Source organism: Crinia signifera, chromosome 7, assembly GCF_055691185.1.
Source record: "Crinia signifera chromosome 7, ASM5569118v1, whole genome shotgun sequence".
NCBI classification, from domain to species: Eukaryota; Metazoa; Chordata; class Amphibia; order Anura; family Myobatrachidae; genus Crinia; species Crinia signifera.
The window spans coordinates 69660655-69677488 of NC_139223.1; the positions used below are offsets into that span (position 1 = coordinate 69660655).

At 43.4% G+C, this 16834-nt stretch overlaps 1 protein-coding gene across 5 annotated transcripts in view; it reads left to right on the plus strand.

The window, feature by feature from the left end:
* Positions 1 to 12853, plus strand: part of MARF1 (meiosis regulator and mRNA stability factor 1) — a 35227-nt gene extending 22374 nt beyond the window's left edge. For 3 of the 5 annotated variants that reach the window (XM_083153296.1, XM_083153298.1, XM_083153301.1), the window contains exons 18-26: positions 5040 to 5182; positions 5407 to 5540; positions 6236 to 6438; positions 7390 to 7617; positions 7931 to 8161; positions 8244 to 8456; positions 8958 to 9018; positions 9226 to 9381; positions 10373 to 12853. In XM_083153296.1, the coding sequence (XP_083009422.1) occupies positions 5040 to 5182; positions 5407 to 5540; positions 6236 to 6438; positions 7390 to 7617; positions 7931 to 8161; positions 8244 to 8456; positions 8958 to 9018; positions 9226 to 9381; positions 10373 to 10593 (1590 nt within the window). In that variant the 3' untranslated portion in view covers positions 10594 to 12853. The remainder of the gene's footprint in view (positions 1 to 5039; positions 5183 to 5406; positions 5541 to 6235; positions 6439 to 7389; positions 7618 to 7930; positions 8162 to 8243; positions 8457 to 8957; positions 9019 to 9225; positions 9382 to 10372) is intronic. The other 2 variants (XM_083153299.1, XM_083153300.1) reach the window with 2 other exon arrangements.
* The last annotated feature ends 3981 nt before the right edge of the window (positions 12854 to 16834 follow it).

Below are 16834 nucleotides of genomic sequence, written 5' to 3' on the forward strand. Positions count from 1 at the left end.
CCATGCTTGAGCACAGGTAACTTAATTAGTACCTGAGTGATTCTGATTAAACAATCTGTGCTGAAGCCTGGATATCCCTAAAACCAGCACTGTTGGTGTGCCTTGAGGACCATGGTTGGGAATGCCTGTTCTCGATCCATTAAATGTGCATTTTTAACAGGTTTGTATAACTTGATTAAGACCTACAGCTAAATTAATTGAAGGAAGCTCTCAACAAAATCTACTCAATGCAGGTGGTGGTCATTCCTGTACCTTAACTCCTGTCTGTTTCTAGTGCCGAAGTCGGATGGTTTGGACAGGCCCATCCTAAACCTGAAACTACTTAATCCTTTCTTAAAGGCCGTCAAATTCAGGATGGAGTCCCTCCAGTCTGTGATAGTCAGTCTGGAAAAGGAATAATTCTTGGTGTACCTGGACATCAAGGATGCATATGTACACATCCCTATTTGGCCACCACACCAGGCGTTCCTACGGTTCGCAATCTGACTGGCACTTCCAGTTTCTGGCCCTGCCCTTTGGCTTGTCATCTGCACCACGGATCTTCATGAAGGTTATGGCAGTGATGATGGAGCTTCTTCAGTCGCAGGGAATAATGATAATACCTTACTTAGACTTTCCAGACATCGCTTCAGCCCTCACAGAGGCTGCTATTTTTGGGAAAGATTATGGAGAATCTTATTGCCTCAGGGCAAGGTTTGCTCTCATCAGTTGTTGCTACATCAAGTCTACAGCACAAATGGGTCTCAGTTCATTTTTGCACCCGCCTTCTAGGCTAGATGATGGCTGCGTTCCAGGCTGTTCAGTACAGCCGGTTTCGCTTCCATCCTTTCAAACTGTGTCTTCTCAGTCAGTGGTCCGGTTCTCACCTGTCCCGCCAACAAAGGTGCCACTGTCGCCAAAGGCTCACCTATCTCTGATTTGGTTGCTCACATCAGCGAATCTCCTCCAAGGGAAGCACTTCGGCATCTGGAACTGGACCCTTCTCACCACGGATGAAAGTCTCTGAAACTGGCAGGCCAACATAACCACTCTTGGACACATCTGGATGCTATTGTTTATATCAATGTCCTCGAGCTTCGAGAGGTGTCCTATGCACTGGTACAGGCCCAGGCCCTTCTTCAGGGCTGAGCTATCAGAGTGCAGTCGGACAATGCCACAGAAGTGGTCAACATAAACAAGCAAGGGGAAGTCTGATTCTGCTTTGGGAGCAGGCCCATGCCAAGGTCATTTTGGCAGTCTTCGTTCCAGGAGGCCGCCTACCTCAGTCAGCTGGACGTCCACCAGGGAGAGTGGTGTCTTCATCCTCGTCCTATTCAGAGGCCGGTGTGGCATTGGGTGTCCTGAAATCGACATGATGGAATCTCGCCACAATCAACTGCCTCTTTAGTGTGCTCGGACAAGAGATCCAGAGGCAGGGGTCGGTTGATGCCCTAATAACCCCTTGGTGTTACCAGTTCATCTATTGCTTTCCGCCATCTCCGCTGTTGCCTCGGATTCTGCAGCGCATACGCAGGGAGAGAATGACCATTCTGCTCATAGATCCGGATTGGCCACGCATAACTTGGTACACCAACCTCACTTCTCTTCTGATAGATGAGCCACAGCCTCTACCATTTCTGGACGACTTGCTGTCTCAAGGCCTCTTCGTTTATTCGGACTTGGGGCATCTTCATTTGACAGTGTGGTTGTTGAGGGGTCTATTTTAAAGAAAGCTGGGATTCCCTCTGCGGGGATCCCTATCATAAGCACCAGGAAACTTTTTACCATCATATTTGGAGGAGGTATATTTCCTGGTGTGAGTGTCGTCGGATCACTCCTCCTTTTTCTTTCAGAAGGGTCTCTCCCTGGGTTTACACCTTGGGTCTCTAAGTGCAGATATCTGCCCTTTCAGTTTTCTTCCAACATAGACTGGCATTGTTACCCCAGATACAAACCTTCCAGGGGATGTTGAAGATTCAACCACCCTTCCGTGCTCCCCCGGTTCTGTGGGATTTGGATCTTGTCCTCCCTTTCCTTCAATGTTACCTGTTTGAACCGCTGGAATCTGTGGACGTAAAACAGAGGTGGCCAAACCGGTCCTCGAGATCTATCAACGGTCCACGTTTTCCAGGTTACCTAGCTGGTGCACAGCTGTAGTCATTACTAACTGTCACATTTTAAAACATGCTGCATTCATTTCTACTATAGATCCACGGGTTGCCTGGAAAACATGCACCGTTGGTAGATCTTGAGGACAGGTTTGGCCACCCCTGACACAAAATATCTCACGTGGAGGAAGGTTTATTGCTCGCTTTGGAGTCCGCCCAACTAGTTTTGGACCTCCGTGCCTTATCTTGTCATCCTCCTTACCTGGTATTTCATGAGGACTGAGCGGATCTTCGCACCAGTCTGCCTTTCCTCCCTAAGTTCATATCAATCAACTGATTGTGGTCCTGGCATTTTGTGAGGAATACCCTGACTTCAAGCTGCGGGCATTCCGCATTTAGGTGGACAGAGCAGCGGCTGTCTGCAAGTCAGAGGCCTTGTTTGTCCTTTATGATGCTGCTAAGCTGGGTTGGCTGGCTTCCAAGCAGACTTTGGCTTGATGGATTCACCTAACCATGCACCAGGCTTATGTGGCGGTGCCTCTGCCTCCACCTTCCATTTTCCACTCGCTCTGTGGGACCCTTTTGGGTGGCTGCCCATGGGGTGTCCATTCAGCAGCTCTGCCATGCTGCTACTTGGTAGGGTCGGAAGACTTTTGTTTAGTTCTACCGCTTTGACGCTTTTTGCAGCCTCTACTTCCCAGTTTGGTCGCTTGGTATTAGGGGGATCCCAGTGCCTTCCCTCCCATAATGAGAGCTTTGGGACTTCCGCACTGTAAAGCACTCCAGTGCCACCTAGTGGATGAAGGCTAAAACAAGATTTTGTACTTAAATCCATTTCTCAGAGTTCACAGGTGGCATTTGACGCCCTCCTGGTGCTGTTCTTCAATGTGTCCTTGGTAACCTTCAGTTATTGGAAGTTTCCTGCCAGGGATGATTCCTCTTGTGTGTTTGGAACTCCCCTTGTTTGATTTTCATATTAATATTCTCACATTACGTTCACTATTTTTCTTTTATGTTGTGTGATGTTAACCTCTTTTTGGAAGTATGTTTTCTTCCAGCTCCATCCGGGTACAATTGCTCAAGACTGCCTTGTGGAGGGAGGGAGAAGAGCTAGTCAGTTTTTAATATTTAAAGTGCCCATGCTCCTTGTGGTTGCCTTCTATTCACTGTAAAACACTCCAGTGCCACCTGTGGGCTCGGAGGAAAGTATTAAACTTAAGTAGAAAATCTTTTGTGTGGGTTTTTTTTTTTTTAATTAGTAGACCTAGTAATAAAATATTTTCAGAGTTATGTTAATCTTCACTTGCCACCGCTCCATTAAAGTGTTTAACTTTAGTGCTGCTGTGATGTAAAGGCTCCAACCAGCCAGATTGTAGCTTGTCAATCTTCAAACTGGGGGGCAGATCAGTTTGGAGCTGATTGGCTCGTAATAAAGTACCAGCCACATTATCACTTCACCAAGTTTAATAACTCTGCCCCATAGCCTGTGAACTGTTAGAGCCTGAATTGTTGGTACTTTATTGTGCTCTCTAGCCAAGCTTTGATACACTTCCCCCTGGGTTAACTCCAGCTTAGGGTTTTGTCCAGAAATAATGTTCGTGCATACTTTATTTCTGTTTTCCTCACAGTAGTATGGATGCTAATTTTGTGTTAAGATGCCGCAAACTTCCTTTTGAACCATTTGAATCTGTGGCATTCAGCAGGTTGACAAGCAGCCTTGTGGCAATCGATCCCTACTTTTTGCAAAGTTTGAGGTTTATGTGTTTTGTTTTTTTTTTTTTTGTTATTTATTTTTTTACATTGGTAGACCGTGTTCTATGACCTTCATCTGACCAGTAAAGCTGGGCACACATTATGCAGTTATAAGTCTGATTCACAGATTCTTAGTGGATTGGGCAGGTAATGGCATGAACAATGACTGTACGGTCATGTATGTAAAATCTTCCATCTGTAAAAGTGCTGAACACGCCATATCTTCCCTTTTTGCTTTACTGGGGAGCAACCCAGGTATTGTATTGCCATACACTGTAATATGCATGGCTGCGATATCTGATAACTGGTTAGTTAAAACGTCTGACACTGCCTGGCATAAATAAAGGGCACAGAAGTTCTGCTGCAAGTGTACAGTCTGTGTGAACGCAACACTAGCTCTTGGATAATTGAGTATAAACCATAAACAGGTAACCCAAGATCTTGGTAACAAAGTATGTGACACGCTGACACAGAGGGAGCATAACTGAAATAATGGGGATTGGTTGATTATAGTGGACTGTCTGTCCAAAAGGTAACCTGAAGCTGGGTACACATTTGAACAATATATTTACCCAGTCGGTCTCTGATCATATTGTGTAGGCCCTGCAGCAAAGCCAATGACTTTATCTCTGCTCGTGTGTACAGGCTTATTGCCCACCACCTGGGCAAAGTGTGTACCCAGGCCAAGAGTGTTTGGTAAAGCTTGGTGGTGGCAATAACTTTATGGATTCATTTTTTTTACTTGCTACTGAGGTGAGCAATTTCTTGTGACATACTTGCCCTTCTTTGTATGCCTTTACAAAGCCTAAAAAATATTAGTTTTTTTTTTTTAATAGAAATACATCTATTTTAATGGAGTATGAACCTTGCATTTACGGTGTGCTTAGATGCTGATGGGTTTGACTGCAATGCTCAAATTCCCTAGGCAGGGAACATGGGAGTCTCCACTTCCTACAGGGTTAATGTATATTTTATTTATATAGATTTCTCAATAGAAGGAAGTTTGCTTCGCATGAACATTACAGTGGGGGCATTTGTTACAGCAAAATTCTTTCCAGAAAGGTGTCGCACCAGGCTTTAAGATGCTTGGATAACTCCCATTTAAAATAATACCGCTGCTTTACTTTGTAGGCTAATCATAGTTGTAGTAAGTGTCTTATAGAACCTCATTAATTGCAGCTTTTACTGTTTTATTATTAGATCCTTGGTATGGGCTCCAAACGCTTTTTAACGCTGACTCACCGAGCGCAGGTAAAGCGATTTACCCAGGATCTTTTAAAGCTCCTCAAGTCCCAAGCCAGCAAACAGGTCATTGTAAGAGAATTCTTACAAGCTTACCACTGGTAAGTATTGCCATCTCTGATCTTAACATGTGCTTGCTATCTTTCAGTTTCTGTTAAACTAATATTATGACTAGGGATGCCAATCCCGGGGGCATTTTTTTTTTTTCAATCCCAGGACTCAGGATTGAAAAATTATTAAGTTAAGAATTGGCATCCCTAATTTATCTCTCTGGTGTCTGCCTTGAAAGTGCAGTAGTGCACTAATTTGGTCCTTTATTTTACAGGTGCTTTTCAAGAGACTGGGATGTAACCGAATATGGAGTGTGTGAGTTGGTTGACATTGTATCAGAGATCCCTGATACCACAATATGCGTTTCCCAGCAAGATAATGAGATTGTGATTTCAATTCCTAAACGCGGTATGAACTTTTTTGGGGGGTTGTGGGGTGCAGTGGTGGCTAGCTTGTAAGTCCCTAAAATGTTCCGTCCTTTCATTGGCTGCTTTTATCTTCTGACCTATTTCTTTTATTCCAGTTGTGTTTAAAGTAAGTGTGCCTTAATTAAATAGGAATTCCCATGTAAAGACTTTTTACTCTGTAGTCTTCACAAATAATTATAGAAATCTGTCCCCCATAAGTGGTAATGCACCACTATACATTAACCACTTATTTAGGTATAACACAGAATGTAGGCACAGCTGTACATTTCCATGCACTATATGCTTATTTTGTTGTTGTTGTTTTTTTTTTTTTTAACTTTAAGGTGCCCACAGACGCATCAATTATCGAATGCGTTTTGTAATTTTTAAGTACAAAACGCATCTTATGTACAATTATCGGGTGGTGTTTATGGGCTTGTGCGACGCGCGTTCCCGGTAGCCCGATATTGTATGTCTAAAAAAGTACGTGCTGTAGTCCATCTGAAAATTAACAGTGCAAACATGGGTTCATCGCATCCAAGTGCACATCGCATCGAAAGCTGGAAGAAAAATTGTATAGAACCATTGTACAATCAAAAACGCATAGCACAGTAAAATTGATGCATCTGTGGGCACCTTAAAACTGTATTTTTATTTCCTACCTTGTTGATAACAACTTTTTTTTTTTTTTCTTAGAACGTACTCCTGAAGAGATTGAACGAACAAAGCAGTTCTCAAAGGAAGTGGTTGACTTATTGCGTCACCAGCCTCACTTCAGAATGCCGTTTAATAAGTTTATTCCGTCCTATCACCACCACTTTGGCCGCCAATGTAAACTGACCTACTACGGGTTCACCAAATTGCTTGACCTCTTTGAAGCCATACCAGATGTTTTGCAAGTAAGTCTCTTATTTGGTTTGGGGAGCTTTTCCAGTGTGGCACAATTCCTTATGTGTGTTCTGCTGTCTGGATGCTAGTCACCATTGCTTCAAAACTTTGGTGGCCGCACCAGATCTGAACTTGCTTTTAGGCTGAGTGGGCAGGTCCTAATATGTCCCGTTATGGCTGGACATATGTCATCAATGTAGGTGCTGCCTGATTACTATTTGAACAATCCTATTGGGTGCAGTGAGAAGGACCATTTCGATCTCTTTTAGTACTCAGAATTGACATGTCCAGGCACCTCCTTGTGTTGTGTTCACATCTATGTAAGCATTTTTTCTCAAGTTAAGAATTGCTTTGAACTTTGACTACTGCTGTGGTGATCTTCTAGCATAGTGTTTCCCATGGTTGTATGTAGATACTGACCACAATGCTGGTTGTCTTGTGCTGACATAAATTGCATTTTGCTTCCCGTCCGCGAGTGTAATACTTAAAGGGGTATGCAACCACGGATCACTACGGTTTGGTCTGTCCCGACAGCCATGATCCTGGCCCGATTGTGGTTTTCCCAACAGCAAATCGGCAGGTGGGATTCAATGTCTGGCCTGCCGATCAGTGAAAAGGGGGGTTTTCCGTGGATTGTCGATTATATGGCCGGGAGCGTGACAATCCATGGCCGTTGTCGTCAGAATGGTCCTGACCACTTTTATAGTTGGGCTCGTTCTGTCGTGATGTCTCTTATATGCTATCGGTAAAGACAGCATTGTATAGGGCCCCGCCATGATTTCCCCCATCTGAAATAGCGGTGGAGGATTGCATAACCCCCATAATCTGTGATATGTCCGATTGTTAGGATACATAGAATTGCTTTACAAATCCATGTTGCAGGGCATTCCGTTGTTCCTCTTGGTCCCACTACCTCATTGAGTTTGGGGGGCTGAAATTTCTGCATTGATCACTTTTTGTAGGTCTTAGAGTGTGGTGAGGAAAAGATTTTGACCTTGACAGAAATGGAGCGTATTAAGGCTTTAGCTTCCCAGCTCGTTAAACTTCTGCGCTCCCAGAAAGACTCCTCCTTAATGATGCCCGGCTTGCTTACTGAATATAGCAAGACGTTTGGCTACAGTTTGAGGCTTCACGACTATGATACCAGCACTGTACCAGCATTGATGCAGAAGTTATGCCATGTTGTTAAGGTAACAATGAGGAGTGGAAAAAATGCTGTTCTTTACAACACCATAGAATTTCTTTGGTATTCACTTGGTGAAGGCTGATATGACTGCACTGCCACCTTGCCAGTCTGACTGGAAATGTATTCCTTGGCTTGTCACCTGGTGTTGGTGTGGAAATAGTCACTGATCTAAACCATACTTGTTCTGGTATATTTGTCTGTGTGTTTACTACTTTGCTTGTTACTAGTTTATGCTTCAAAACACTGTCACTTTCGATCTCATCTGCAATTACTCAGTAGAAATGAGCGGAGGCTGGTTCTGAATCATCTTTCTTTAGATTACAGACACCGCCTCCGGCAAGCAGATTCAGCTCATAAACAGAAAGTCTCTGCGCTCACTAACAGCACAGCTCCTGATTTTGCTCATGTCATGGGATGAGTGCTCCTTACTTACTGTTAACCAGCTGCGTCAGATATATCAAAGTGTCCATGGAGTTCCTCTTAATCCATGTGAATATGGGTTTGTGTCCTTGACTGAACTATTAAAAAGCCTTCCTTACTTGGTTGAGGTATGGTGCTGTTGTGGCTTTTATTTGTTTTTACATCAGTCTTCTTATTTATCACGATCTAAGTCTTGTGCTCCTCTTCCAGGTGCTTACTAATGATGTGAATGAGGACTGCATCCAACTGACACCCTTGTACATGTTTGCAAAGAATGTCCGATCATTGCTGCATACTTACCACTACCAACAGATCTTCCTACACGAGTTCCCAACTGCATACAGCAAATATGTAGGGGAAGTGCTTCAACCCAAGCAATATGGTTATAACAGCCTGGAGGAGATACTAGGAGCAATACCACAGGTATTAATGCACACAGGGTAATGCTAGGTTGGCTATTGGGTTTGTGCAGGAAGAATAGGGAACATAAATCTAGTTCTGCATGACCTAAAAAATGGTTGAAATCTATCTATAATGTACAGGTTGAGTATCCCTTATCCCCCCCATACTTACCCAGTCCCCTGGTGGTGCCCCAATGGTCTCCCGGAAGCCTTCACAATCCTCTTCAGCGGCACCTCCGGTCCCAGGGGATGTGTTGGGTGCACCGGTGACATCACGACTCAATGCACCCTTGCGACCGAGATGCCGCTGAATAGGGTCCCGGAGGCCACCCCTGACACCGGGGGACGGGGTAAGTATGAAAAAGGGGCGGGAATTTTTTTTTTTAAACTGAAATATTCTGAAAAACAACGGTTTTCGGAATATACTGATAAGGGAGACCCAACCTGTATATAGTTTAGAAAGAGCCATCCATGTGTTGAAAATGGCTACGTCTACGTTCATATCTTGTTTTGACATCTGTAGGTGGTTTGGATCAAGGGACATGGTCATAAGAAAATTGTCGTACTGAAGAATGATATGAAGAGTAAGTAGACTTACAGTAGAAAGCCACTTCCCTGCTACTCCCAGTACTTCTCTGTACTCAGCCTAATTTGTATGACCATTTTTAATCCTTGTGTGTGTTCCTACCATATTATTTGAGCTTACCAGGCTTTAACACATTTGAAGACTATTATGAGCCTCTTTTGGCCAAATCTAAACTTGAATTCAATCTCCCCACTTTTCTGTTAAGTTTGTCACCAGACTGAAAAAGAACTACTGTGCCTCACTTCACCTGTTGATCTCTTGTGTGGTCCAGTTCCTTCCTGCCTTCCATCACCTCAGTTACACCCAGATCCAATCACCCAAGAGTCAGGAGACCTCATACAGTTTGAGGAACATCTCTTTGGTAAGTCGGACAGTGTGTGCTTTGTATTAGTCTTTGGGTCAGTGGTAATACTATAAAAGCTGACATGCCCATCTGGTGAAAGTGCTGTTAACATACCGGCTGTTAGCTCATACTACACTGTAAATGTGCTTACAAATGATGTCTGTTACTGCAGTCACTAGATTAATTTTTTTTTTTTTTTTTTTTGATACTCTGATTTGATAAAATTGCCATCTGGCATATTGAAACTTTTTTTCAGTTGATGTTACATAGTATGGTAAGTTGAAAAAAGACTTGCGTCCGTCAAGTTCAACCTTTTGTTTACTGGTTTTATCACTGGATGTTTTTATCTAATGGTTTTTCTAGCTTTATTTTTAAACAAAATTTATTGCATCTGCCGACACCACCTCAAATGGAAGAGTTCATTCATTTTACTGCCCTTACCGCAAAAAAAGAAGTGTTCTAAACCTTCTCCCCTCATGTCCTAGTATCTGATTTCAAAGCAAATCGGCTGCCTCACAGATTGTAGTAATTGCCCTTAATATATTTTGTATATGTTAAGCATGTCACCCCTTAGGTGTCTTTTCTAGTGTAAACATTCCCAGTTTGGCTAGTCTGCCCTCATAGCTTAAGATCCCAATACCTTTTATTAGTCTGGTTGCCCTTCTCTAGGCTTTTTCCAGTTCTACAGTGTGTACTGAAAGTCTGCTCTCTGTGATCCGACACAGCCTTTTACATTGCAAGACCAGGTCATATGGAGATCCGTGCTTTAACCAATAACCAGCAACACCCATTATACAAACAGCGACTCGGGCTTAACCCTTATAACTTTGGTCCAATTGCCGGTTTGGTCTTCCCAGGTTATAAGCTTAAGTGCTTTCACACCATACCTCAACCCTGGTAGTCATGACACTAACCCGGATTTGAGGTGCCGTGTGAAAGGGGTATATGTAATTCGTTTTTGTGTTTTGTCTTTGTTGTGAATGAATTTGGTTATGGTTTTCTCACACAGGCTTGGTGAATGATGAATGCCATAACAATCTACCACCTTTGTTCCATGGTGACCATACATCTAACAGTGTAGAGACAACTACTGAGCCCTCTGTTCCTGACCCAGACCCACCAAAGGCCATTCTTTCAAAGGAATTGATGGAAAGCCCAGGGAAGAAACAGAGCCGAAACCGAGTCAGACTGGCAGCAAACTTCTCATTGGCACCTGTAACTAAACTGTAACATTTGCTGTTTTCTGTGAGTCTAGAGTGGGCACACATGGGTACCAAGATGTAAATGGCAAATCTCTCCCAAGATGTGCGCCTTTCTGGTCCTTGGTACTATTGGTCCTATACCTTTATATTATGCTGCTTCAAAAGCTTTTATTTTTGAATATTAGGGTATGATTTTGAGACCTCATTCTACAGGTTTCAGTTCATGAAATGTTCTGTGCAAAACGACACCAATTTTATTTCCTCAAAGCCTCATCACTGATGTAATCCCAAATCTCATTGTGACTTGTGTATGGAAGATCGATTACAGCTTGTACTGTCTGAAACCGTGGCTGTAATTCATCTTAAGACCTGGTCTGTCTGCTTGGCATCTGATCGTTCTAAACCCTCAACACTGTCTCCATTCACAAGACAATCCCAAACATTGAGGTTTTTGTTTTTTTCCTCTCCTTTATGGCAGTCCAATATGAGTATTAGGATTGGTCATGCAGTTCTGTAAATGTTCCGTTTTTTTCTCATGCAAGGTTATATGTGGACTTTCTGTTTCATTCCTAAGGGCTGTTTCAGGTGACTTGTAAGGACTGTAAACCTATCTGTATAGGAAGATATCGGAGTGTGGGATTTTTCTGCCCATATAGTTTTTGAGACTTGAAAAGGTTACTACATTTTCCTTCTGCACTAATCTGTTTTGTCCGTTCCCGTGAAGCAGCTTGCCTTCGGTCCTATAACCCATAGATCAGTTCAAAAAGCGAAATGTGTGTTGACTAGTTTTGTGTTCGAAACTGAAAATGAAAAAAAATAACTGGTTTCATTATACCTTAATATGCATCAAATGCATAAATCATGGATTAAGGCGCTATAGCAGATGTAGCACAGTCAGTTTCTGTAGATGTTTCCATTTCCACTGAAAAGGAAGGTTCATCTACAAGTGGAAAGGTCAAGGTTTTTCTGCTTTAACCTTGATTTAGCTTGCTAGATTTTTAAGACTTGGTAGATGAGGGGGGACAGTAATGATTTGATGGGATGGCATATTTTGTCTTTTTAACTGTCTGTTAATGTTTTTATTCAGATTTGTGTCTCTGGGTTTTGGAAACCTTTTGCCAGTTTAGAAGACTTGCTGTGGATGGCTTTTGGGGGAAAAAGGCCACACTTTCAGTAAAGCCAGTGGACTTGTTTGACTTTGTCATGTCAGAAGGCTTCTGACTCCTTCTAGGCTAACCTGGCCCTTACAATGGGTTGTATCTGCCAGGCGAGTGATGGTTTCTTGTAGAATCGTTACAAAAGGTTCTACGCTCACTGTGTTGGGTTCTTTGCAATATGCTCGAAAGTGTAGGATAAACTCTGAATCCGTAGCCATCTAAAATAAAAATGCTTTTACGAAATGGCTATTTAAGTTATTTTACCTTCTGGATTTTGCACAAGGATCTTTTAATTGTGGCCACTTCCAACTGAAAGTTGTAGCTACTGTGTAGACATAAGAATGAATTAAATGTTTTTTTGTTTTTGTTTTTTGAATTTTTTTTTCTTCTGCACTTCTAAACTGGAGTCCTTGCCAAAGGCACTATCTCTGTTTAACGTGGTGGTGGGTTCAAAACATGAAGTCCAGAATAGTTTTCATTTTAGACTGCTTTTAAATCGAGTTCAGTGTGTGTAAACACCCAACGTAACCTAATGCATGAATTTGGTTTTTTCGTAAAGTGGACACAAGACCATGTTAAAATGTGTAGCGTGAAATACCCATAGTACTTTTCTTTTTCATAGCTTGTAACCTACAAGTCACCTGAAATACTTTGTTGAAGTTCTTCAAAGTAATATAAAGCTCTTTGCAGCATATAACCGTCATTATAATAGTGATGAAAACTGCTATGCCTTTTACTTTATTTCCTCCAATAAGTCTTTACTTGTAACCACATCATTTGAGAGCAAAAATAACAGTTGAAATCTACTTTTGGTATGGATGGTCACATGCATACTAGAAAATGGACAGACAGTCTTTGCTATAGATACTTTTTTTTTTTTTTTTTTTCAAACTCTTGCATTAAATTAATCATTTATGAGGCTGAAGTAATACTTTATCTGGAAGAAAAAAATGTTTAATTTGTAATGGAAAATAAATGTTTACCACCTTGTGGAGGCTTTTGAAGCTGCCAGGGCTTAAAATTTATGCACTGTTTCTATTTTTTTTTTTCCCCCCATTTAATTCTGAGTCTCAATATGTAACTTTGTTTTTGGGACCAAGTTCTTGTGTGTCAATAAACTATTTGCAAGCATTCTGATGTCTTGTGGCTTTTTTTTTTTTTCTTGCTTCAGTCACTCAACGTAGTTTTGACGTGTTACAATACCACCTTAATCGAGCAATAAAGATTTGGCTGCTGTTGTGGTTGCGTTGTCAAGTGGCAATAACATCTTTCCAAAGATTACAGAAGGAAACCTATTAAAGTTCATACAGTGTACGTCTAACTGAAGCAAGAGCTTCTAATGAGAAGACTAAATTCTAGTTTTATAGGGGCCACATGCTATTTCTGCCTCTGACATCCCTGTTACAAATCACCCATAACATGCACAGTAGTTCTCAACTCCAGTCCTCAAGAATGCCCAAACACTTGTTTTCAGTATTTTTGCCAGATAAAACAGGTGAGAAAATTTCACTCTGCAAACTACCTTCACTCACCTGGGCATGATTAAAGAAATCTGAAATCATGGCCTCTGTCTGAAGCATATGTAAAGCACACTGTTTTTTTTTTTTTTTTTTGTCTTGAGAATACTATAATGGGTTAAGCTCTTATCCTTTCAAAGTAGTCTTGTTAACCTTCCTCTTCTAAAAACCTCTGTAGACTTGTCTGGGTTTTGATTAGATATCTCCTATTCGCCTTTAGACTATCCTTAATATGTCTCGCCTATTGTCCCTGCTATATATAAATAGAAACTTTGGTACTGCCCGGCGCCGTGATAATACAGGAGGCAGCATTGGGAGCAGGGTGGTGTGGTTTATACTTACCCTCCTCCGGGCGGCGATCCCCGATGACTCCCCAGCGGCATTGTTCAGTCCCCCTCCTCCGGCACTCCCAGCAGACGCTGTACGTAATTCAGCGTAGTGCCGCTGGCGGTGCATCACATTGTTTCCCTGCTCACCCAGTGGCACTACGCTAATTGTATAGAGAGTCCGTAGCGAGTGCCAAAGCAGGGGGACTGAATGCGACTGCCGTGGAGTCACCATGGGGATCGATGTGGTGACTGGGCTGGAGGAGGTTAAGTGTATAGACCAGCCATTTTACCCCCCCCCCCCCTGTCCACGTCCTACTTCCAGTATCCATGTCGGCATGGAGTTGTGTTTTTTTTTTATAAAGCACAGCGAGCCTCCGAGCCCGAAGCGTGGCAAGCGCACAAGTATCCGCGGGGCTTGCTGCGCTCTCCAAGTTTCGGGCTCAGTGGCTCGCTGCGCTCACCACACTTTTATAAAGTCAACTCCACGTCGGTGGGGATTTTAAGCATTGTGTATTTTTAAGGCTCCAGAGCCACTTACGTAGTTTACGTAGCTAGCATAGTGCTGTATTGGTATTCTGAATACACCACTAGGTAATGGGCGCCCTGATAAAACACAAGAACCGAATCTTTAAAATATATCAAGGGTTTTAACAAGGTACAGGTGGGAGACATTCTTCACAGGAAGATGAGCAACAGAACATGAGGACCTGCATTGAAACTAGAGGGAGGAAGATTCAGGGGAATTTTGAGGAAAAATTACTTCACAGAAAGAGTAGATAAGTGGAATAGCCTACCATCAGAGGTGGTAGAGGCAAATACAGTAGTACAATTTAAACATGCTTGGGATAGGCATATTGATATCCTTACAAAAAAAATAAGGATCAAATATGGTGTGAGGTAACATGTTTAAAAAGGGGGCAGACTACATGGTCCAAGTGTTTCTAATCTGCTGTCACATTCTAGGTGTCTATGTTAAAGATGAATCAAATCAATCTCTCCTAGCTATATCTAGTTCTCTCCCGAAAGCTTGCACATTACTATTTCTGACTAGTCACCAATTTTCTCGTTTAACTATTTAGCAGCCTTTCATTAGTTAATTGCAGTGCGACAAACTTTATTTTACACCAGCAGCCTTTTCATTCATTAGCCTAATTTTCCCTGGAGGGGTGTGTGTTGCTGAGAATTCTGGTGGAAGAGTTTGCAGAAGTTCTTCATCCAATTTGCTCCTCCCCTATCCATGGCTCCCCTGGAAGTTAGCAAGTGTGTGTGTGTGTGTGTGTGTGTGAGATCCTCTTCCTAAGCTGGGAGTGCTCTCCTCCCCTTTTCCGCTTCCATCCTCTACTTCCTGTCCATGCTCTCCCCTATCAGGCTACCAATGGCTGCATTAAGATGGGCTACGACTCTACGCTGTAGTACACTGCTGTATAAGGATCTGGAATCTTCAGGTACCTAATGTATATCCAATAAGGCATAACAGAGTGGTTAGGATCAAGGGTCTGGTGACCACTAGTGACTGCATGCGCCACTTCCTTTTAGTCTTCCTGTTAAAAAAAACAACGGTACTTGTACTTGTGGAGTATCACGGCTCCCATTGTATGGCATTGTATGCCATATGTAGTGGCATACGATGCGATATGATTTTTACCGAATTTTTTTTTTTTTTTTTTTGAGCATTTTTGCTCAAATCGTATACGATGGCATCCGATGGCACCCGATTTTACACTGAAATGTATCAAAATGCATTGAAATGTGTATTAAAGTTGTGAAATGCCATTTTTCATAGTGCACCACCCCCACTATCAACGTCAACCCGAAGCGTGGCGAGCGCAGCGGTACGCGTCCTACGACCTTTTCATACCCCCACTATCCACGTCGGTGTGGAGTTGGGAATAGAAAGTGTGGCGAGCGCAGCGGATACCTGTGAAGCCCGCGAGGGGACGCATATAGCTGTGAAGGTATCCGCGTCCCCTCGCTGCGCTCGCCATACTTTCTTTTCTCAACTCCACGCCGACGTGGATAGTGGGGGTATGAAAAAGTCGTAGGACGCGTACCGCCACCCCTCGCGGGCTCGATGCGCTCGCCACACTTCGGGATGACGTTGATAGTGGGGCACTATGAAAAATGGCATTTGGGGGCATTTCACAACTTTAAAACACATTTCAATGCATCAAAATGCATTTCAGTGTAAAATCGGGTGCCATCGCATGCGATGCGATTTTTAGCATACGATGAAGGTTGTGGGAGCCGTGATACTCCACAAGTACCAAAACAACTATTGGGGTTTACATCTGTGCAGTGGCATAACTATAAATACAGCGCACCCTGCCTTACCTCGCTGGTTCTGCTTGTCACCACCGGTCTACTAATCTGCAGTCCCGGCTCCCGATCATGGCAAAAATAGGTCTCGCAAAATGTCCGCCCCATTATGGCAGACACTTTTTGAGGATGCAAGAGGAGCCTTGTGAGCTATTTTTGCCATTATCAGGAGCCATCCTGGAGGAGAGCCGGGACCGCAGACAAATAGATCTGCGGTGCCCGGCCACACACCCAGCAGCGACAACAGCAAGCACTGCTAGGGAAGTGCATCAATCGCCCCGGCGCCCACACTAACTCTGTGTCTCCCTGCAACTGTCTGTGTGGCTATTGTTACGCCACTGTATCTGTGCTACAGTATGTCATGCTGTACATCCTTGCTGGCGGGTCGCCAGAACGTACGCGCTGGCGACCCGCCAGCAGCCTCGCCAGCGAGAAAACTGAGACGCGTGTGCGTCTCACGCGTCTCAGTCGCTAGCGCGACGGAAACCCTGTCCGTCTCCACCTCAGGGAGACGGACAGGGTTAGGGGGGGTTAGTGGGGGGTGCGGGCAGTCGGCGGGGACCCGGGGAAATGTATGGAAGCGCCGTCGGAAGGGGACGCGCGCGCCTCTCGTGCGCGCGCGTCCCCTTCTCACGATTGCCATGGCGCTGGCGGGGGATGGCGGCTGGCGACGCCAGCGCCATCCCCTGCAAAGATGGGAAAAGACCCATCTGTATGTTAAGAAGTTTGAGCTACAGGAATGGTGTTAATGACCTTAAATTTTTTAGAATTGATTTGCACCATTTGCTGGAGGGGGAGTTTTACTGGGTGGTGTAGTATTCTGGATGGACATGTGTGTTTGTAACCTTATTTAATCAGTATAGGTTTGGATTCCAGTCCTTTAAGACTTATATCAATAGCAGCGTTAAAATGAAGGCAAACAACAAACCAACAGTACTACAGAAGTACTG